Below are 23,807 nucleotides of genomic sequence, written 5' to 3'. Positions count from 1 at the left end.
ACATCCGGCTGCGACACCTCCGAGACCGCACTACCACAGCCACGTCTACAACCACACAGATCCCTGGGGTACGCAGAATATCAGATCAAACGGTACGCAACAGACTGAGGGAGGCTGGACTTTTTGCATGAAGACCTGTTCGACGTCATGTATTAACCCCACGTCATCTGGCGGACCGTCTGCTTTGGTGCCAACAGAGGGTTTAGATGGGCACCTGCAAGGTGGAGAAATGTACTGTTTACTGACGAGTCCCGTTTCCTACTCACACGTGCTGATGGGCGCGCACGTGTCTACAGACGTCGGGGTGAACGTTACGCCCCCAACTGTGTGCAGCAGGTTGTCCCATTTGGCGGCGGGAGTGTCATGGTATGGGCCGGAATTCATCACGGTGGTAGGACGCCTCTCGTGCATGTGGCAGGTGCATTGACAGGTGTGCGTTACAGAGACTTGATCCTACAGCCTTACGTTCTCCCTCACGTCAACGTTCATGGCGGACAGTTCCAGCAGGACAACGCTCGACCACATATTGCACGTGTGTGTCAGGACTTCTTACAGCACAACAACATCCAGAATGATTTGTCCCCGATTGAGCATCTGTGGGACGAGTTGGATCGACGCGTTCGCAGAAGGAATCCACCGCCCCAAACACTTCCGGCGCTTCTTCATGCACTTCAGCATGAATGGCAGCACATCCAAAAGCGTGTTATTGACAACTTGATTGCATCTATGGGTCGTCGGTGTCAAGCGGTGGTTGATGCACGTGGTGGGCACAACCGATACTGACATTTTCTGTACCCCTGTGATATTAACTGTATCGTGTACGTGTGTCTGTCTAGGTGACACGATTAATGTTTTGAACATTGTGTACATTGATCTTCAAACAGTGTTTCAATTATGGTTTCTGTGTCCTATTTTGAAACAATCGCAATATATTACATTTTGAAAGTCAGTGTCAAGTTTCTTTTTTTAAGAGTATGTTATCGTAGAAGACCCAAATACCACTGCAAATATACTTTATAATAATATTTCTCGACGGGCTGATAAATGACAGGTTACTTTTAATCCACAAAAAGGGAAACTATTCTGTACTCGCATCTTTCCATCTTCTAATGACATGACTTCATATAACTGAAGTTTATAAACATAAACACCTGGCATTATTCATGCAAGAAATGACTTGGAAATCCCCAGTTAAACTCAATAAGGACGACTTGCGGAGCAACATGAGGTACAAGTCTCGATAAGGTGTATGCGGGGACAAGTTCCTGACGCTAGTTCAAAGACGACAGAATTTAAAATTAACTCTTTTCTATAAAATGATCAATGGCTTTACGCCTGAATAACTTTCTCACCTTATACTTCGAAGCGTCTCTTCTAACATAGCTCTAGAAAAGAGACAGTCACAATTTACAGACTCTTGAGATGTAGATCGCGGTAATCGTCTCAATAAATAGTGAGTGCGTAAGGTTTTACGCCGCTTGTAGCAGTATCACGGCAAGGAACACCATTAATGGGCTTCACACATTGTACCCATGTAAAGAATCGAACCCGGACCGTGGGCGTGACCAGCGAACGTTTTAACCACTAGGCTACCCCACCACCCCGTCTCGATCAATGGGTTTCCTGATTATCGGGAGGCGGAAGTGATGAGGCCGACACAGTCCCTGAGAAGAGCAACACCTGGGTGAAGGTATAACATTGTCAGCGTGTATGCCGACAGAAGGTTTGTCTGGCGGACATGAGGAACAACAAAGAGTACATTATATAGAAGTACAAAATGGTTTATTGTATGAAAACACTTTGGTGACAAATTCTATCCACAAACATACTATTGCAACCACTGCATAGACTCTGGTCGATGTTTCCGATATTACCTGAACCGATCAGGCCACTGATTACATTGACTGAAACATTTCAGCGCAGCTCATTGTCACAGGTAGCCGGCAACACGGGGCTGATTGGCCGGGATACACGTGGATGCCAGCTGTCAATCGATACAACCAGGTAACATTAATTACAGACTTCTCTTTGTAGTGATGAGTACACTGTCTTGTCAGTATATTGAATAACGAACGGTATTTGGAAAGGTAAGAAGGAGATGAAAATAGGCTTATATTACTGTGCTTATGGGGTTGTCCTGTTAATGTGCATGTGTTGCTTACTCAGTGTCCTTGGCTTGTCTGGAATGCGTGGCCTGGTTTACATGGTCTGGTTTACATGGTCTGGTTTTACATGATCTGATCTATAAAACTGAGAGGCGTCCAGGAGAACTCGCCTTTCTCCACTTTAATAAAACCATGGAGAGGCATCCAGTACAACTCGCCCTTCTCCACTTCACACACGAGCCGTTCACAGGAATCGTACACTTCAGCCATTCACACAAGCCGTACACACGAGTTGTACACACCAGCCGTAAACACCAGCCGTACACACAAGCCGTACACACAAGCCGTATACACCAGCCGTATACACCAGCCGTATACACAAGCCGTACACACAAGCCGTACACACAAGCCGTACACACAAGCCGTATACACCAGCCGTATACACAAGCCGTATACACCAGCCGTGCACACCAGTCGTACACACAAGCCGTATACACCAGCCGTACACACAAGCCGTAAACACCAGCCGTACACACAAGCCGTATACACCAGCCGTATACACAAGCCGTATACACCAGCCGTGCACACCAGTCGTACAGACCAGGTGTACACACGAGTTGTACACACGTGCCGTACACACCAGTCGTAAACACCAGCCGTAAACACCAGCCGTACACACAAGCCGTAAACACAAGCCGTACACACAAGCCGTATACACCAGCCGTACACACAAGCCGTAAACACCAGCCGTACACACCAGCCGTACACACCAGCCGTACACACAAGCCGTAAACACCAGCCGTATACACCAGCCGTACACACCAGCCGTACACACAAGCCGTACACACCAGCCGTACACACCAGCCGTACACACAAGCCGTATACACCAGCCGTATACACCAGCCGTACACACAAGCCGTATACACCAGCCGTAAACACCAGCCGTACACACAAGCCGTATACACCAGCCGTACACACCAGCCGTAAACACCAGCCGTACACACAAGCCGTAAACACCAGCCGTACACACAAGCCGTATACACCAGCCGTACACACAAGCCGTATACACCAGCCGTAAACACCAGCCGTACACACAAGCCGTATACACCAGCCGTACACACAAGCCGTAAACACCAGCCGTACACACACGCCGTAAACACCAGCCGTACACACAAGCCGTATACACCAGCCGTACACACAAGCCGTAAACACCAGCCGTAAACACCAGCCGTACACACAAGCCGTACACACAAGCCGTATACACCAGCCGTAAACACCAGCCGTACACACAAGCCGTATACACCAGCCGTACACACAAGCCGTATACACCAGCCGTAAACACAAGCCGTAAACACCAGCCGTACACACAAGCCGTAAACACCAGCCGTACACACAAGCCGTATACATCAGCCGTACACACAAGCCGTAAACACCAGCCGTACACACCAGCCGTACACACCAGCCGTACACACAAGCCGTATACACCAGCCGTATACACCAGCCGTATACACCAGCCGTATACACAAGCCGTACACACCAGCCGTGCACACCAGTCGTACAGACCAGGTGTACACACGAGTTGTACACACGTGCCGTAAACACCAGCCGTACACACCAGCCGTATACACCAGCCGTACACACCAGCCGTAAACACCAGCCGTACACACAAGCCGTATACACCAGCCGTACACACAAGCCGTAAACACCAGCCGTACACACACGCCGTAAACACCAGCCGTACACACAAGCCGTATACACCAGCCGTACACACAAGCCGTAAACACCAGCCGTAAACACCAGCCGTACACACAAGCCGTACACACAAGCCGTATACACCAGCCGTAAACACCAGCCGTACACACAAGCCGTATACACCAGCCGTACACACAAGCCGTATACACCAGCCGTAAACACAAGCCGTAAACACCAGCCGTACACACAAGCCGTAAACACCAGCCGTACACACAAGCCGTATACATCAGCCGTACACACAAGCCGTAAACACCAGCCGTACACACCAGCCGTAAACACCAGCCGTACACACCAGCCGTATACACCAGCCGTATACACCAGCCGTATACACCAGCCGTATACACAAGCCGTATACACCAGCCGTGCACACCAGTCGTACAGACCAGGTGTACACACGAGTTGTACACACGTGCCGTAAACACCAGCCGTACACACCAGCCGTAAACACCAGCCGTACACACCAGCCGTAAACACCAGCCGTACACACAAGCCGTAAACACCAGCCGTACACACAAGCCGTATACACCAGCCGTACACACAAGCCGTAAACACCAGCCGTACACACCAGCCGTATACACCAGCCGTATACACCAGCCGTATACACCAGCCGTATACACCAGCCGTATACACAAGCCGTACACACCAGCCGTGCACACCAGTCGTACAGACCAGGTGTACACACGAGTTGTACACACGTGCCGTAAACACCAGCCGTACACACCAGCCGTATACACCAGCCGTACACACCAGCCGTAAACACCAGCCGTACACACAAGCCGTAAACACCAGCCGTACACACAAGCCGTATACACCAGCCGTACACACCAGCCGTATACACAAGCCGTACACACCAGCCGTGCACACCAGTCGTACAGACCCGGTGTACACACGAGTTGTACACACGTGCCGTACACACCAGTCGTACACACGAGCTGTACACACGAGCCGTACACACGACGAGCCTTACACACGATTTGTACACACGGGCTGTAGGGAAGCCTGAAAGGTGGAATGTTTGTCTTATCGATTACCCCGATACACATCCGTCCCACACCACCTCCACCCGAGGCACGGTGTCACAACCCACACTGAACCTCCTGGACATTGACTATTCCATTGATTAACTGATTTCCTTAATTCCTGCTCCGGATGTGAGAAAGTTCCCCAGACTGTTCAATATTCACACACACCGGGTTCAGCAAGATAAACACCCACGGAATTAAAATCAGGATAATTTCATCAACGTTTTAATAAATAATATAAAACCTAAGTTTGAAGAAGAGTAACAAAGCGGGTACCTGCGTACTTAATGATTGTAACGACTGGGGGTGTCAGCAATAAAGGGCTGTGTGCATTACACAAAGTACAAATGTAAATTGAGGTCACTGTTTAGGCAGACAACGGCATTGAAACACCTTTTGGTGAATATATGTAGAGAGAATGACTGACATATTTGACTTGGCTGTGAGAACTCACGGCACACTTGTGAAGGGGGCCCCGTGTTTACATGGACTCACTGCGTCTAGTGCTTCTATCACTCCACAACATGTCTTGTTGACATCATGCGCTTGTTAGAACGCTCACAACCCCAGACCAACTCAATTACTGCGTGTGAGTCTTGACGGAGATTGGCTTATTGTTTTTTCTGCCAACTCACTATGGTGTCTTGCTTGTGTCGTAACTGCATGTCCTCGGATCGGGCAAATCTGAGTCACACTGCCTCATCACTTCATACCTCATCACTTCATATCTCGTCACTTTATATCTCGTCACTTCATATCTCGTCACTTCCTGCCTCATCACTTCCCGCCTTTATCACTTCATATCTCATCGCATTCCGCCTCACTACTTCATTTCTCATCACTTCATATCTCGTCACTTCCTGTCCCAACACTTCATATCTCGTCACTTCCTGTCCCAACACTTCATATCTCGTCACATTATAACTCGTCACTTCGTATCTCATGACTCCCCTCCGCCGTCATATAGCTGGAATATGTCTATTCACCTCATATCTCGTCACTTTATATCTCATCACCTCATATCTCGTCACTTTTTATCTCACCACCTCTTTATATCTCGTCACTACGTATCTCATCACTTGCTACCTCATCACTTCATATTTCATCTCTTCATACCTCGTCACTTCATATCTCATCACTTAATGCCTCATCACTTCATATCTCATCCCTTCCCGTCTCACTACTTCATATCTCCTCACTTAATGCCTCACCACTTCATATCTCCTCCCCTCATATCTCATCACCAGTTTCGCCCTCTAATAATCAAAGCTAATCAGTGTACGTCAACGAAAAGATAACAATTAACTTCGCATGAGAATCACTTCCGCCTTTGAATCACAGTTCAGTACTGTTTGACTTTAGGTTGAATCTATGCCTTACTATCACACGACATCCACGTCATTTAATGCATTTTCTTTATATAACATTCCAAGACCCAGTGTCACCGAGTTGTTACCGCCCTGGAATCATTCTCAAGTTGCCGTTGACGATCCGAGTTCAACACTGAGCAACAAGAGGCGGCAGAGTATACACAAGTGGGTGTAGACAGACACCCGTTGGGAACCCTCGTCGCTGTGTGGCCGAGTGAAGCTGTGTCTGTGGTTTCCACAGTGGGACAGGGTCAGGCTGTCTGTCACACCCGGAACTGGCACGTGCCGTGACGATGTCAGCTGTCTGGCATCGTGAAATTGACGGAGTGGTTCACGAAGGGTGTCCCAGAGATGTAGTGTTTGGGAGGATACCAGCGATCCTTGTTCGCATCTCGCACTGCAAAGAAAAATTATAAATAAATAAGCCAGTCGAATAACGGAGTGACCCAGTGTGGTTTTATGCCAAGATCAATTACACCAATCCTTACCACGGGCTCTACTAATCAGTCACACCGATCCAGACAAAACCCTGTCCCTTATCGTAAGACATCCCTACTGAAAGCATAGTGCATTGTACGATTAGGACTGTGTTATAAGATTGTGTTTATGAATCCCTATCGAATAGTAATGATACCAGGTATTTGTGAAAAGGTATCCTTCATCGTCACAAACACACGCGGAGGCAAGTCATATTGTTCAACTGAATAAACACGGGAACATGTGGTACACATGAAAACAAGGAATTGCATCGGACATATTTGTCATCACTGATGCATTCAAATCGTAACTGCCGCCTTATGTCTACGATTACACTTTTTGAAAGCTTTACTAAGGCCTTGCATGTTGTAAGACTGATCAAACAACGTTGGAGCAAGAATCGCATGAAGCTGTTAAAAAATCTTCACTAGATAGAGCATGCTAGATTATACCTCTAATGTTGTGAAATGAAGTGATCAAGCAAAGATACACGCATGTGATAGCCCGCCAACCAAGCGACACACTATTACCAACCAGGAGATATACTATGACAAGCCAGGAGACACACTATCACCAACTAAGCGACACAATATGAAAAAACCAGGAGACACACTATGACCAACCAAGCGACACAATATTACAAGCGAGGAGACACACTATGACCAACCAGGAGACACACTATGACCGGCCAGGAGACACACTATGACCGGCCAGGAGACACACTATCACCAACCAAGCGACACAATATGAAAAAAACAGGAGACACACTATGACCAACCAAGCGACACAATATTACAAGCGAGGAGACACACTATGACCAACCAGGAGACACACTATGACCAGCCAGGAGACACACTATGACCGGCCAGGAGACACACTATCACCAACTAAGCGACACAATATTACAAGCCAGGAGACACACTATGACCAGCCAGGAGACACACTATGACCAGCCAGGAGACACACTATCACCAGCCAGGAGACACACTATCACCAGCCAGGAGACACACTATCACCAGCCAGGAGACACACTATCACCAGCCAGGAGACACACTATCACCAGCCAGGAGACACACTATGACCGGCCAGGAGACACACTATCACCAACCAAGCGACACAATATGAAAAAACCAGGAGACACACTATCACCAGCCAGGAGACACACTATGACCGGCCAGGAGACACACTATGACCAGCCAGGAGACACACTATCACCAGCCAGGAGACACACTATCACCAGCCAGGAGACACACTATGACCGGCCAGGAGACACACTATCACCAACCAAGCGACACAATATGAAAAAACCAGGAGACACGATACGACCAACCTGGAGACACACTATGACCGTCCAGGAGATATACTATGACCAACCAGGAGACACACTATGACCAGCCAGGAGATATACTATGACCAACCAGGAGACACACTATCACCAACCAGGAGATATACTATGACCAACCAGGAGGCACACTATCACCAGCCAGGAGATATGCTATGACCAACCAGGTGATATACTATGACCAGCCAGGAGACACACTATGACCAGCAAGGATTTCTGGTGTGCTCCGCCGTGGAATTGCTGGAAATTGCTAAAACCGGCGTAAAACTATGTTACCTAGTACGTTCCACGGGAATGGAATAACACAGTGAAACAGTCTAACTACCAGTTCCGGAAGGGAGCTGGGATTTTGTATGGGGACCAGATATTTTTCAGCTATATCTGCAAAACCAGATATTTGTTTAAAGAAATCTTTTAATTTTGTATTCGTTTTGACGGAGGCGATGAGTCCTTATTTTGTCACAACTACTATTCCGTTCACTCTTTCCGCTCAGAGGGAGACCACGTCATCCGTACATGTGGTACGTCTGTTTGTAATTACATCCAGTATATGCTTAGTGTTGTCTCACACTATTGTTTTCCCATCACCCTAAACCTCGGTGTGGCTAAATTAAACAATACTTATTTCCACAACGGAACGGAATCGGTGAACAGGCACAGCCTATTGGAAAACCTCTCACTCCAGGGTCATTTAACAATTAATAAATATCAAACATTACCAAGTTTAGTCAGCAGACTGATCTGTGACGTCTCTTCCTGCAAACCCCCAGTTACCATAGCTGAACAAGACTGATGTCTAGACGGGAAGTAATTACACAAAATAATCGCCATCATTACCTCCTTTGGGTAGCATCTGTCACCAGCGGTTGAGTTCATTAGACGGGAAAAGACATATAGTGATCAATTCGAGTCGATGTTATCAATATTCAAGACAATGTCGGCCATGGTTTGTTTGCCGTGTAATTCACCGGAGCCAACACTGGCCGTCCCACCTGTCACGTATGGCGGTTGTTGATATATGTGACTCAGTGACCTAGTTCGGTGGTAATGAGACAATGGGTGGGACGGTCAGACATATCTCTTGTAGACCTGGGAACATGGTAACACAGACATTCTGCGAATTTAAATGGCGGACTTTGATGAAACATGAACAGAACAGATGAACTTGACTGTGTGATGTACTTCAAGGAATAATTACTGTACATTTTACATCATGGCTATACAAACGCCATTTCATCCTGTTCAATAACAGGAACGTGTTGCAGAACGTGAACAGCCCACGTAAATGCCACCACTTGTGACTGTCAAGACTCTTCATACTACTTCCAATCTGTTGGTCTTAATTACAGGTGACATCTCTATGGCTGACAATAACAACCTACGTCAGTTATTCCAATATAAAGGGGCGGTGGGGTAGCCTAGTGGTTAAAGCGTTCATTCGTCAAGCGATTTCCCACATTGGTACAATGTGTGAAGCCATTGTCTGGGGTCCCCAAGCCGTGACATCGATGGAATATTGCTAAAAGCGGCCTAAAATCCAACTCACTAACTCACTCACTATTCCGATATGAACATAAGCCAATGACATGAGTCATGAACTTGGTACATGTCCGGATGCTATCAACGGGGTCTTCGGACAAACAGGATCCTGACTACCGGTGCCCTCTGAATGCTGTTAGTGCCAGCCACACCTCCTTGACAAATGCTGCAATTCTGCGACAGCTTGAGACCATCTAGCTGACGTAATCCCATTGTCCGTTTGATATTAGCCTTGAAGGCATCAGTGTCCCAGTAAGCTGTAGATAGTTAACTCACAGTGGCGACACGGTAGGTACTCAGCGATGTTTACCATTCAGCGGCTCCAGGAACATGCAAGAAAAGCATTTCCTTGTAACCGATACCTTAGACCACGGCAGACCAGGATATCATCGGCACTGATGATGAATGACCTTGACGGGTCCGTGTGGTACGGTGACAGCAATAAGGTATAGGCTTCAGAATCTGTCACACGATGTGAGAACGTTCACAACGTCATTATCGTGGTCACGCACACAGCATCGTACTTCAACAGAATCCTAGTTTTTGTAACCATAGTCTACATCAAAGACGGACAATTTCTAAAAATGAGACTTCATGTTTTGCGTGGGCAGTAACGTTCCTATAAGGCAATTCCTATTTCGCCACTGCAACAGTCTGCAAGCCCAATTGTCATGCAGTGATGGAGAGTTGCGTTCATTTAGCAGTATTTTGGTTTTACCCTACACTATCAGCTTCATGTCGCAGGCCGCACGTTTACCACGTTGAGTAACAATACTTGGTATGGTGCTGACCTACGATCAACGAACATAAGAATGGAATACACAACCAGCGGATCCCTCCAGACAGACACAAAACTATACAGTGAGCTGACAGGCAGAACACTATACAGCGGGATGACAGACACAACACTATACGGTGAGCTGACAGACGCAACACTATACTGTGAGCTGACAGACAGAACACTTTTCAGTGAGATGACAGACACAACATTATACTTGGAGCTCGCACACAAAACAGTGTACAGTGAGCTGACAGACACAACGCTATTCAGTGAGCTGACAGACACAACATTATACTGGGACCTGGCAGACACAACACTGTACAGTGAGCTGGCAGACACAATGCTATACAGGGCGATGACAGACACAACACTATACAGTGATCTGACAGACAACACTACACAGTGAGATGACAGACACAACATTATACTTGGAGCTCGCACACAAAACAGTGTACAGTGATCTGACAGACACAACACTATACAGCGAGATGACAGGCACAACACTGTACAGTGAGCTGGCACACAAAACAGTGTACAGTGAGCTGACAGACACAACGCTATTCAGTTAGCTGACAGACGCAACACTATACAGTGAGCTGACAGACGCAACCCTTTACTGTAAGATGACAGACGCAACACTATACTGTGAGCTGACAGACACAACACTATACAGTGAGCTGACAGACACAACACTATACAGTGAGCTGACAGACACAACACTGTACAGTGAGCTGACAGACACAACACTGTACAGTGAGCTGACAGACACAACACTATACAGTGAGATGACAGACACAACACTATACAGTGAGCTGACAGACACAACACTGTACAGTGAGCTGACAGACACAACACTATACAGTGAGCTGACAGACACAACACTATACAGTGCGCTGACAGACACAACAATATACAGTGAGCTGACAGACACAACACTATACAGTGAGCTGACAGACACAATGCTATACAGTGATATGACAGGCACAACACTGTACAGTGAGCTGACAGACACAACATTATACAGTGAGCTGACAGACACAACACTATACAGCGAGATGACAGACACAACACTGTACAGTGAGCTGACAGACACAACATTATACAGTGAGCTGACAGACACAACACTATACAGCGAGATGACAGACACAACATTATACAGTGAGCTGACAGACACAACACTATACAGCGAGATGACAGACACAACACTATACAGTGAGATGACAGACACAACACTATACAGTGAGCTGACAGACACAACACTGTACAGTGAGATGACAGACACAACACTATACAGTGAGCTGAAAGACACAACATTATACAGTGCGCTGACAGACACAACACTATACAGTGAGCTGACAGACACAACACTATACAGTGCGCTGACAGACACAACAATATACAGTGAGCTGACAGACACAACACTATACAGTGAGCTGACAGACACAATGCCATACAGTGATATGACAGGCACAACACTGTACAGTGAGCTGACAGACACAACACTATACAGTGAGCTGACAGACACAATGCTATACAGAGAGATGACAGGCACAACACTGTACAGTGAGCTGACAGACACAACATTATACAGTGAGCTGACAGACACAATACTATACAGCGAGATGACAGGCACAACACTGTACAGTGAGCTGGCACACAAAATGCTATACAGTGAGATGACAGACACAATGTTATACACTGACATGACAGACACAACACTGTACAGTGAGCTGGCACACAAAATGCTATACAGTGAGATGACAGACACAATGTTATACACTGACATGACAGACACAACACTATACAGTGAGCTGGCACACAAAATGCTATACAGTGAGATGACAGACACAATGCTATACAGTGAGATGACAGACACAACACTGTACAGTGAGCTGGCACACAAAATGCCATACAGTGAGATGACAGACACAATGCTATACAGTGAGCTCACAGACACAACACTATACAGTTAGCTGACAGACACAATGCTATTCAGTTAGCTGACAGATATAATTCTATACAGTGAGATGACAGACACAATGCTATACAGTGAGATGACAGACACAATGCTATTCAGTGAGATGACATACACAACACTATAGAGTGAGCTGCCAGACATAATGCTATACAGTGAGATGCCCTCGGTCAGTCTGTCACCCATCACAGTGTGTCGCTCTGTCACTCATCACAGTGTGTCGCTCTGTCGCTCTGTCACTCACCACAGTGTGTTTGCCCTCTGTCGCTCTGTCACTCATCACAGTGTGTTGGCCCTCTGTCAGTCTGTCACTCATCACAGTGTGTTTGACCTCTGTCGCTCTGTCACTCATCACAGTGTGTTTGCCCTCTGTCGCTCTGTCACTCATCACAGTGTGTTTGCCCCCTGTTGCACTGCCACTCATCACAGTGTGTTTGCCCCCTGTTGCACTGCCACTCATCACAGTGTGTTTGCCCTCTGTCGCGCTCTGTCACTCATCACAGTGTGTTTGCCCTCTGTCAGTCTGTCACTCATCACAGTGTGTTTGCCCCCTGTTGCACTGTCACTCATCACAGTGTGTTTGCCCTCTGTCAGTCTGTCACTCATCACAGTGTGTTTTCCCTCTGTCGCTCTGTCACTCATCACAGTGTGTTTACCCTCTGTCAGTCTGTCACTCATCACAGTGTGTTTGCCCTCTGTTGCTCTTTCACTCATCACAGTGTGTTTGCCCTCTGTCAGTCTGTCACTCATCACAGTGTGTTTGCCCTCTGTCAGTCTGTCACTCATCACAGTGTGTTTGCCCTCTGTCGCTCTGTCACTCATTACAGTGTGTTTGCCCTCTGTTGCTCTGTCACTCATCACAGTGTGTTTGCCCTCTGTTGCTCTGTCACTCATCACAGTGTGTTTGCCCTCTGTCGCTCTGTCACTCATCACAGTGTGTTTGCCCCCTGTTGCTCTGTCACTCATCACAGTGTGTTTGCCCTCTGTCAGTCTGTCACTCATCACAGTGTGTTTGCCCTCTGTTGCTCTGTCACTCATCACAGTGTGTTTGCCCCCTGTTGCTCTGTCACTCATCACAGTGTGTTTGCCCTCTGTTGCTCTGTCACTCATAACAGTGTGTTTGCCCTCTGTCGCTCTGTCACTCATCACAGTGTGTTTGCCTTGTTGCTCTGTCACTCATCACAGTGTGTTTGCCCTCTGTTGCTCTGTCACTCATCACAGAGTGTTGGCCCTCTGTCAGTCTGTCACTCATCACAGTGTGTTTGCCCTCTGTCGCTCTGTCACTCATCACAGTGTGTTTGCCCCCTGTTGCTCTGTCACTGATCACAGTGTGTTTGCTCTCTGTTGCTCTGTCACTCATCACAGTGTGTTTGCCCTCTGTCAGTCTGTCACTCATCACAGTGTGTTTGCCCTCTGTCGCTCTGTCACTCATCACAGTGTGTTTGCCCTCTGTTGCTCTGTCACTCATCACAGTGTGTTTGCCCCCTGTTGCTCTGTCACTCATCACAGTGTGTTTGCCCTCTGTTGCTCTGTCACTCATCACAGTGTGTTTGCCCTCTGTCAGTCTGTCACTCATCACAGTGTGTTTGCCCTCTGTTGCTCTGTCACTCATCACAGTGTGTTTGCCCTCTGTCGCTCTGTCACTCATCACAGTGTGTTTGCCCTCTGTCGCTCTGTCACTCATCACTCTGTGTTTGTCCTCCCGTTGTTTTTGTGCTCATCAATCACTTGATTGTCAGATTTGTTTACAGGCCGCCGTCGCACAGCAGGGTTAATGTTGTGCGGCGTCAGGCAATGAATACTTTCTTTTGTATGCAAATTGTGTGAGTGGCGGGTGCCACCGAAAGGCCGGTACATGCTTACCCTTTTGACGAAAACCTTTCAGCACTATTTTCAGTGGTACATTCAAACAGTTTTCACCGCTGTTTTGCCTGTTGCGTCCAGTAGAATCTTTTTCTGCTGATAATCGAGTATTATTCCCTGGCGTTGACGTTTTGTATTTACTAATGAATTACAGTTACTATAATATCAGTCCAGACATAATACATCGTCGCACTTATTGACGCGTGTAGAATACTGGTCCTCAGCAGTATGTAGATGGGGGTCTTACTGTAGAAGTTCATGACATTACATTTGATTATTCATGATTTATCGATATATTATTTTATGTTATGCACTTGCTCGAATAGTCAATATGCGGAAGGACCTGCAGTAAAGTAGTTACGTTATCCGTTCTATTGACGGCATTTCTGTTGTTCTCTTTGAACAATCAAACGACTCCAGCAGCATTTGTTGATGGTCGGGTCTATAAACGGTAAGAACCCACAGTATCGACTAGAGAGTATAGTTTTTGATATTGCTTTCAAGCGTTTGGCCAAAATCATGAAAACACCGCGGTCTTCTAAATTTGAAATTTCAAAACAAGAGGATTGAGGATTTTAACGTAAGTTACATTCTCAGACAAAAGAAAGAATCAGTTTCCCGAAATGTCCCTCAATCTTTCATCAGTACCTGAATTGTTTGATCAAAGAACTTGAAATAAGTGACATTTCAAATAATGCCACATATAAGGCTAGCATGTTAAGTGAGGAAGAAATCTGCCAAAACCATAAAACTCGGACACATGTACATTCCTCTTTTGTACTGGATTGTAAAGCTACATCAAAGTCCGCACAAAGAGGATATATTGCTAGATCCAGAAAATGTACCACCAAAGGAATTATATTACTGTGTGAATTCTGAAAACCTCAAGCAATATGTGAAAAGCTGGACTTCCTCATTGATAACATCTGTGAGACAAGACATTGAGACACGAAGCAGGCATTCCCCCGGGCACCAGTCGTGCTTCCCGTCTTAGGGTTCTGTTTTCTGTTTCTTAATGCACATTAATCGGTCTTTCCGGTCGGATTGGCCAGTCAAAACATTCCAAAAAAAGTCAAAACAAAGTAAACAAGTTTTACTTATTAAATAAACTTCAGGTATATCGAGGATCTGATGTCTTTCAATAACCATAAAATAATCAATTCCTTTCCGCTGATTTCCCGCCTGAACCAAACATAAAGGAAACTAGTGAGACTGCCCCATATGTTCCATAGTTAGGTCTATACAGAAGGATTCACAGTGAAAAAACACTCTCCACAACACTGAAAAGAGGGATGACTTCTACTTTCCAATAGTCAACGTCCCCTTTATGTCGAGCAATATTCCATCAGCTGCAGCCTCAGGTTTTTACTTTTCACAACTTTTGACGTACAATCGAGCAGATGCTTTCAAAGTTGATTTTTAAAGAGCGACGCGCGACTCTTGCACAAAAGTTGTTTGATCAGGGTTACAACATCCATGGCCTCAATGAAGATTTCAAAACGTTTTATGGCAGACACGTAGAGGACATTTCCAAATTTGACGCATCAGTGACACAAATGATGTCCGATTTTGACGTGTACCATATGTTCCCGTATTTTTTCAGGTGTAATATTGACTTGTCTTTGCATGTGTTTGTGACGGGTGCCATCTGTGGGACAGGACATCCTCACGCATTCGCGAACACCTCGTATCATTTCTGACGATTATAGAAATAGATTTATCATTTTCAGTATCGATACACCATACACTTTTTGTACCTAGTACTTTGTGTCAACACCTTAGGCGCCTATTGGGGATTTCTTTCCAACATGACTATGGGATATTAGGGACAGAGCCACGACACCCAACGCTCTCACTCAATGCAGAGGAATATATACACAGAGCTTTAACCATTTTTCAATATTTTAAAAAGACTTTCTTCATCTTTACAGATGCTACGGATTTTTACTGTATTATTTGACGATGCATAACGCTTCATACTGACTTAGAATTGCCATTTCACCTGTTCAAACTTGAAATATTACACCCAGTTTGTAATGCAAGGGTTGAAACACTCCATAACGCTCCATATCAATCAATAAATCACCTGTACAAAGTTGTAATAATACACTCAATATGTTACTGAATTATGTATAACTCTCAAACCGAATGTCAGAATGATTAAGAATGAATATAACTCGACCAAATATAAAGAAAATCGTTTTTTTCCTGGGCAGTATATACCAACTCTATTATAATCATGTTCATGTCGCCAAATGTCACGTTTTTTCAAATTTGGGACAGGCAGGGAGAAGCAATATATACGCAGTACATATGCATACAAGTACACATGCACTACACATCGCTTGTTGTATTACTTTTCACCATTTGTATGACGTAAAATATAACAGTACTTACCTAACTGATCTATATGATGAGACATGATTAACGACACCATCACCAACAGCACACTGATAGTGAGAAGAGACAACGACACCACGGCGACTGCTCGAGCTATCAACGTCTCCCGGCGCGTCCGCCCCACCGTCACCTGGGTTGTGGATTCAGTGGAGACCAGTCTCTCCCTGGGGTCCCTCACATAGTGAGTAGACAGGATGATGATGGTGTCCTCATCAGAGGAAGTCATGGCCATTGGAGGAGAACGTGGCTGGCGAGCAGCCCCAGGCTGTGTATGAGACGCTAGTCTGTATGGACTGCATGCACTTCTTGACAGACTCCTATACACGCTCCTAAACTGCTGATCAGACGCTTGTCAAACAAGAACATTCTTTTCAATAATCAATACAAACACTGGTTTGGCAGAAGTCAAACTTCGACGTGCCACTGTGTGAAACTCCTGTGTCCTGTAGAACTCTACGTCCCTGTCCAACAAACTCCTGTGTTTTATAGACGTCTACGTTTTACTGTGCAACAATTTCCTGTGTCATGTAGAACTCTACGTCACTGCGCAACAAACTCCTGTGTCATGTTGAACTCTACGTCACTGCGCAACAAACTCCTGTGTCCTGTTGAACTCTACGTCACTGCGCAACAAACTCCTGTGTCCTGTTGAACTCTACGTCACTGCGCAACTAACTCCTGTGTCCTGTTGAACTCTACGTCACCGTGCAACAAACTACTGTGTTTTATAAACGTTTACGTGTCACTGTGCAACAAACTCCTGTGTCATGTAGATCTCTACGTCACTGCGCAACACACTCCTGTGTTTTATAGACGTCTACGTGTCACTGTGCAACAATTTCCTGTGTCCCACAGACGTCTATATGTCAGTGAGAAACAAACTCCTGTGTCCTGTAGAACTCTACATGGCACTGTGCAAAAATGTCATGCAGTCGTCTGTTTAACTGGTTCATCAACTGGTTCATGGTCACTGACATTTCAATCTTGTTAAAGGCTGGCGTCCAGCACTGTGGGTGGAACATGTCACTGTCCACAGTGTGCCAGGTTGTGATTCAACTCCCGCTCTTCGTGTGAATGTACAAGGGTCAACAGTCGTCTGGACTGTCACTGTCCACAGTGTGCCAGGTTGTGATTCAACTCCCGCTCTTCGTGTGAATGTACAAGGGTCAACAGTCGTCTGGACTGTCACTGTCCACAGTGTGCCAGGTTGTGATTCAACTCCCGCTCTTCGTGTGAATGTACAAGGGTCAACAGTCGTCTGGACTGTCACTGTCCGCAGTGTGCCAGGTTGTGATTCAACTCCCGCTCTTCGTGTGAATGTACAAGGGTCAACAGTCGTCTGGACTGTCACTGTCCACAGTGTGCCAGGTTGTGATTCAACTCCCGCTCTTCGTGTGAATGTACAAGGGTCAACAGTCGTCTGGACTGTCACTGTCCACAGTGTGCCAGGTTGTGATTCAGCTCCCGCTCTTCGTGTGAATGTACAAGGGTCAACAGACGTCTGGACTGTCACTGTTTACTTGTCAAGGAAGTGCGTTGATACCTTCCTTGACAGTTTCCAATAGGAAAGTGTTGCTCAAGTGTTGCACGCCTATGTCCATGAGATTGACTATCCTGTAGCCGATATCTGTCAACGTTATGTTATGAGTCCAAAGCTTACATTCCGCCTTGTTCTGCAGCAATTGCCGTCTCTTCTACATGTGTAGCGCCCTTCTGTCGGCGTGTCTTATCCTCACGAATCTCCCTTGTTTGCACAATACATCAATGCTTCGTCTTGTTCTGTCATGACCCTTTCCTGAAAATTCAACAACTAAAGTCAGACCCAATTCAACAGGTAACCAACGCCTTCATTATGAGCTTTCAGTAAGTATATTCAATACACGGAGATGTCAGAGCACCGTCATATCAGTGCGGATTACAGGTCATGTAAAATCCCAATCAACCATCGTTTAAGTAGACAAGTACATTTGACGGCTATTACCTCTCACAATGACAATGGCGATCATGAGTTGTGTAATTAGGTGGTCCTCGGTATACTTAGGACGCTACTCAATGGGCGTGGTCGATAGAACATGGGAGCTAAACACATTTCGACATCCCTGAGTTTAAGTATGATCATGGCTCGACCCCGTAATCGCTTGCTTTCGCAAAGCACATAACAGATGAATTAATCATTGGCTGAGAGATATAGAGCCTATCTGTGTGTTCCTGAAAACGTTTCGTTTCCAGGATGCGATTATGTCCCGCAAATTCCGACATAAATGAACAGATACCGTCCAGGCTAAATGCGGCTTTATAAATGGTCATAAGGTTTAGTTTTCGTCTATGAATACTGGACAAAGTGATACACGATACTGAACACTCACTGATATATATTTTTAAAGTTTTCACTCAGTACGGTATATGTGAATATAGTTCACCAATTAGTTGTGTCATATGTGCCCCGCTTTATCCCCAATTGTCTTATCAATAACCTTCGGGTGAATTATAACAATAGGTGCTGGAGAAGCAATAAGACCCCCAATAAACCACCAGGCAGACTAGGCACGGGCCCGATCGTTGGAATTGCGCAGCGCCTCAAACAGCTGGAACAGGTGTAAAGCCCACCAAGAGAATTCCCCTTACAGGCGGAATTTTTCGTTTAGGGGACGACTTCGAGATCCTTTTTTAAACATCTTTTTAAACGCTATTTGCGATTTTAAATTTATTTTTGGTCAAGCATTTGTGATTAAGTATGCCCTATGACTTTACTTGACCTTTTGTGCAGCAGTCATATTCCTGTTTGACAACCAGCGATATCGTACGAGTGTTTCCATGCGTTAGCATTATGTGAGGAAGACATCATTCAGAGACTGTAGACTTCTAGACTGGACACCGACAACTGAATCCATACACAAAACACATGACTGCAGCCTTTCGGGCGTCAGCATATGCCGTCGATTATTCTATAACTCCAGAAAACGCACAGCCTATCTATTGTACATTAAATTAAAGGAATTTAGGTTAAAGTCTACGCGACTCTGGATGTCAGGGCCGAGAGTTTGAGTTAAAGTCTACGTCGAACAGTGAAGGAGAGTGAAAGAAAAAATGGCACATATTATTGACTCTAAATATAACATGTTTGTTTGTTTCTTTGTTTGTTGTTTAACGCTGCACTCAGCAATATTCAAGCTGTATGACGGCGAACTGTAAATAATCGAGTACGGACCAGAACACCATGAGCATCGATCCACGCAATTGGGACACGACGACACGCATCAAATAAGTCAGCGAGCCTGACCACCCGATCCCGTTAGTCGCCTCTTACGGCAAGCATGAGTTGCTGAAGATTCTACCCCGGATCTTCACGGGTCTAATTGGTCAATGAATGCATTGTATTATAAAACTATATAAGCGAGTTTTGCCCTTTTTTCAGTGTCATTCATAAAATCAAAATAGACTCTTTGCTTCGTATTACAATGACAACTTCGACGTCTCTGTGGCCGGCATGTCAGACACCAGTGACAACTCAATATTTTTTTTTGCATGAGCCTTCCAGGCACGGAAATCAAACTGACACAATCATCTGGAAGAACAATCGTATTGATTTTATATCAAAGAGTATCATATCACGTCAGCTGAAACTGGCAACAAGATATTAAAGCTGCACGTAGGTGCAGTTCATCAGGAGGATGTTTCAAACTGCTCTTCGTTAACAGAATACCTCATGTACCCAACTAACAAACATACCAACATTTTACTGTCAATTCATAATACAAAATGACGAATTAATACGAACTTGATTACATATACAAGATCCTCTGCATAGTTGCAACTTGTTAAGGAAGCATTACTGTACATAGCAGTCTGCGTCTCATGAAGGGGAAGAAATACATGTAACCAGATGCATCGTCTATTCCCGTCGTTCAGATTTATTTAAATAACACAGATGTAAACAACGACTTGACGTCCCTCGGGCACCTACATGCTGACTACAGATTGCCCCTGTCGTCTCCCATGTGACGGGAACGCTACTGTAACAACTGACTAGGACCAGGAATTCCTACCTGCAACATGCAGCCGCTGTTTCACCTGAGCGGCATCTTCCAGTGACGCGTTCCGATGCCTAGGAGCCTGAAGGTAAATGATTCATTGAAGACACTCGCATTGCTTGCAGCACGTCTCGAAGGCTCCATACATCGACTCGTGTAGCAGAGAATTCAGGTACGTTCAGCTGAGGCGGACAACTGTGACCGGTGTCGTATTGCTGGCTGCGTTGTGAGGATGATGACCGTCACCGACGCGCTCCTGCATTGTGATGGAAGACATTATTTAGTCACCCAGAATAGGGCACACCTACACACACACACACACACACACACACACACACACACACACACACACATATATATATATATATATATATATATATATATATATATATATATATATATATATATATATATATCCTGGTAAATCTGAATGTGAAACCCAGCATCCTTGTAAATCTGAATGTGAAACCCAGCATCCTTGTAAATCTACATGTGAAACCTCTCAACTCCTTGTAAACATACATGTGCGATCTGGTATATTAATTCCTTGTAAATATACTTTTGCAACCCAGCATTTCATCTCCCTGTAAATCTAAATGTGCACCCAAGTATATCAACTACCTGTAAATATAAATGTGCACCCGAGTATATCAATTGCCTGTAAATCTAAATGGACCTCAAATATATCAACTCCCTGTAAATCTAAATGTTGACAGGCATCACACCATACAACTAAACCATTGGTGTTTGATCAGAATCCTTGTCTTAGGCGCCAAAACACAACAGTGTCCCTGATCGATGCTGTGAAGTAACTGGAAGTCGACAGACAGCCGAAATGATTGTTGAGTGACAAATGAGATACACACTACATATGACACGTTGCACAGGCATAGGACCAGGCTGTAGGGATATGACCAGATCATAGGGACACGACCAGACTATGGGGGCATGACCAGATCATAGGGACATGACATGTTGCACACAACCAGATCATAGGGACATGACATGTTACACACAACCAGATCATAGGGACACGACCAGACTATGGGGACATGACCAGATCATAGGGACACGACCAGACTATGGGGACATGACATGTTGCACACAACATGACCAGGGACAAGACCAGATCATAGGGTCATAGGGACACGACATGTTGCACACGACAAGATCATAGGGACAAGGCATGTTGCACACGACCAGGTCATAGGGACATGACATGTTGCACACAACCAGATCATAGGGGCATAACCAGATCATAGTGACATGACTAGATCATAGGGACATGACCAGATCATAGGGACATGACATGTTGCACACAACCAGATCATAGGGACATGACCAGATCATAGGGACATGACCAGATCATAGGGACATGATATGTTGCACACAACCAGATCATAGGGACATGACATGTTGCACACGACCAGATCATAGGGACACTACCAGATCATAGGGACATGACAAGTTGCACACGACCAGATCATAGGGACATGACCAGATCATAGGGACATGACCAGATCATAGGGACATTGCATGTTGTACACAATCAGACTGTAGGGACATGACACACACGACCAGACTGTAGGGACATGACACACACGACCAGACTGTATGGACATGATACACACGACCAGACTGTAGGGACATGACACAAACGACCAGACTGTATGGACATGACACACACGACCAGACTGTATGGACATGACACACACGACCAGACTGTATGGACATGACACACACGACTAGACTGTAGGGACATGATACACACGACCAGACTGTAGGGACATGACACACACGACCAGACTGTATGGACATGACACACACGACCAGACTGTAGGGACATGATACACACGACCAGACTGTAGGGACATGACACACACGACCAGGCTGTATGGACATGACACACACGACCAGACTGTATGGACATGACACACACGACCAGACTGTATGAACATGACACACAAGACCAGACTGTATGGACATGACACACACGACCAGACTGTAGGGACATGACACACACGATCAGACTGTAGGGACATGACACACACGACCAGGCTGTTTGGACATGACACACACGACCAGACTGTATGGACATGACACACACGACCAGACTGTAGGGACATGACCATGCACGAGATGGAGTGATATGTCATGTAATTGTATCGTGTGTATCTCAAGTTACACAAGACGTTATTGTGTTGTTACGGAGTTGTTAATCGAGCAAAGTGTTTCAGTGAGGAACATTATCGGTTAGACATCCGTTACAATATTATATGACCATACAAATGCTGATTCATGCTTGAATGTTTGGCGACGTGATGAGTATAGTTTTATGCCGCAATGTATAATGTGCATGATAGGTTCCCCTAGGTCCTGGTCAGAAAACAGATAATGTTAAGACATGTTGCGCTTTCGTCGACTTCAACGAGTCAGCGACACAAGTTAATGATGGTTCACGCTACATTCGGAAGTATTCAGTATTAATCAATATTTAACATATGCCCCCGTATGACACCTGTGTCTCCGTCTTCCACCCGTACCTAGGTGTAAGACCTGTGTCCCAGTATGAAGCCTGACACCTGTGTCTCCGTCTTCCACCCGTACCTAGGTGTAAGACCTGTGTCCCAGTATGAAGCCTGACACCTGTGTCTCCGTCTTCCACCCGTACCTAGGTGTAAGACCTGTGTCCCAGTATGAAGCCTGACACCTGTGTCTCCGTCTTCCACCCGTACCTAGGTGTAAGACTTGTGTCCCAGTATGAAGGCTGACACGTTTGTCTCCGTCTTCCACCCGTACCTAGATGTAAGACTTGTTTCCCAGTATGAAGCCAGACATCTGTAGCCAGTGTCGTGCCATGCACTCTGTCCGACTGACTGCCACATGGCTCTGGTTTTTCACGGAGCAGTCTGAGTCTGACTTCCTTGCTGACATTTACTGAACCCCCCGCTATGGCCTGCACGACGTATAGGTGTTGAGGGAAATGTAGAATTTCCCATTTGTATTTTCTTATTGGAAGTTTGAAAAGGGAAATCAAATCCCATTATAGAATATATGGTGCTGTCGTGCGTGAAAATATCCATTACTAAACTAAATGGTGATCCCAACATGAGCTTAGGCTTAATGAACCTTTAAGTACAGCCCGTGGAG

The 23,807-nt window shown here is 45.7% G+C and overlaps 2 protein-coding genes across 2 annotated transcripts; both read right to left on the bottom strand.

Moving 5' to 3' along the window:
- Positions 1-1,771: 1,771 nt before the first annotated feature.
- On the bottom strand, positions 1,772-20,847 carry LOC125371797. Its single transcript, XM_048380596.1, has 3 exons — positions 20,673-20,847; positions 16,624-18,421; positions 1,772-6,646 (listed from the first exon to the last, which is right to left on the bottom strand). The coding sequence occupies exon 3, from the start codon at positions 4,898-4,900 to the stop codon at positions 3,512-3,514; it is 1,389 nt and encodes a 462-aa protein (XP_048236553.1). The 5' UTR covers positions 4,901-6,646; positions 16,624-18,421; positions 20,673-20,847; the 3' UTR covers positions 1,772-3,511.
- On the bottom strand, positions 12,823-13,473 carry LOC125371761 (oleosin-B4-like). The gene has a single exon (XM_048380481.1). The coding sequence runs from the start codon at positions 13,471-13,473 to the stop codon at positions 12,823-12,825; it is 651 nt and encodes a 216-aa protein (XP_048236438.1).
- Positions 20,848-23,807: the final 2,960 nt, after the last annotated feature.

Source organism: Haliotis rufescens, unplaced genomic scaffold (assembly GCF_023055435.1).
Source record: "Haliotis rufescens isolate VD_foot unplaced genomic scaffold, xgHalRufe1.0.p SCAF_31, whole genome shotgun sequence".
Lineage (NCBI taxonomy): Eukaryota > Metazoa > Mollusca > Gastropoda > Lepetellida > Haliotidae > Haliotis > Haliotis rufescens.
This window is presented reverse-complemented; position numbering and strand designations above follow the sequence as displayed.

What these genes read in the sequence shown, in the direction of transcription:
- LOC125371797 (XM_048380596.1), bottom strand. Translation starts at nt 4,900, where the DNA reads ATGTGTATCGGGGTAATCGATAAGACAAACATTCCACCTTTCAGGCTT.
- LOC125371761 (XM_048380481.1), bottom strand. Translation starts at nt 13,473, where the DNA reads ATGAGTGACAGAGCAACAGAGGGCAAACACACTGTGATGAGTGACAGA.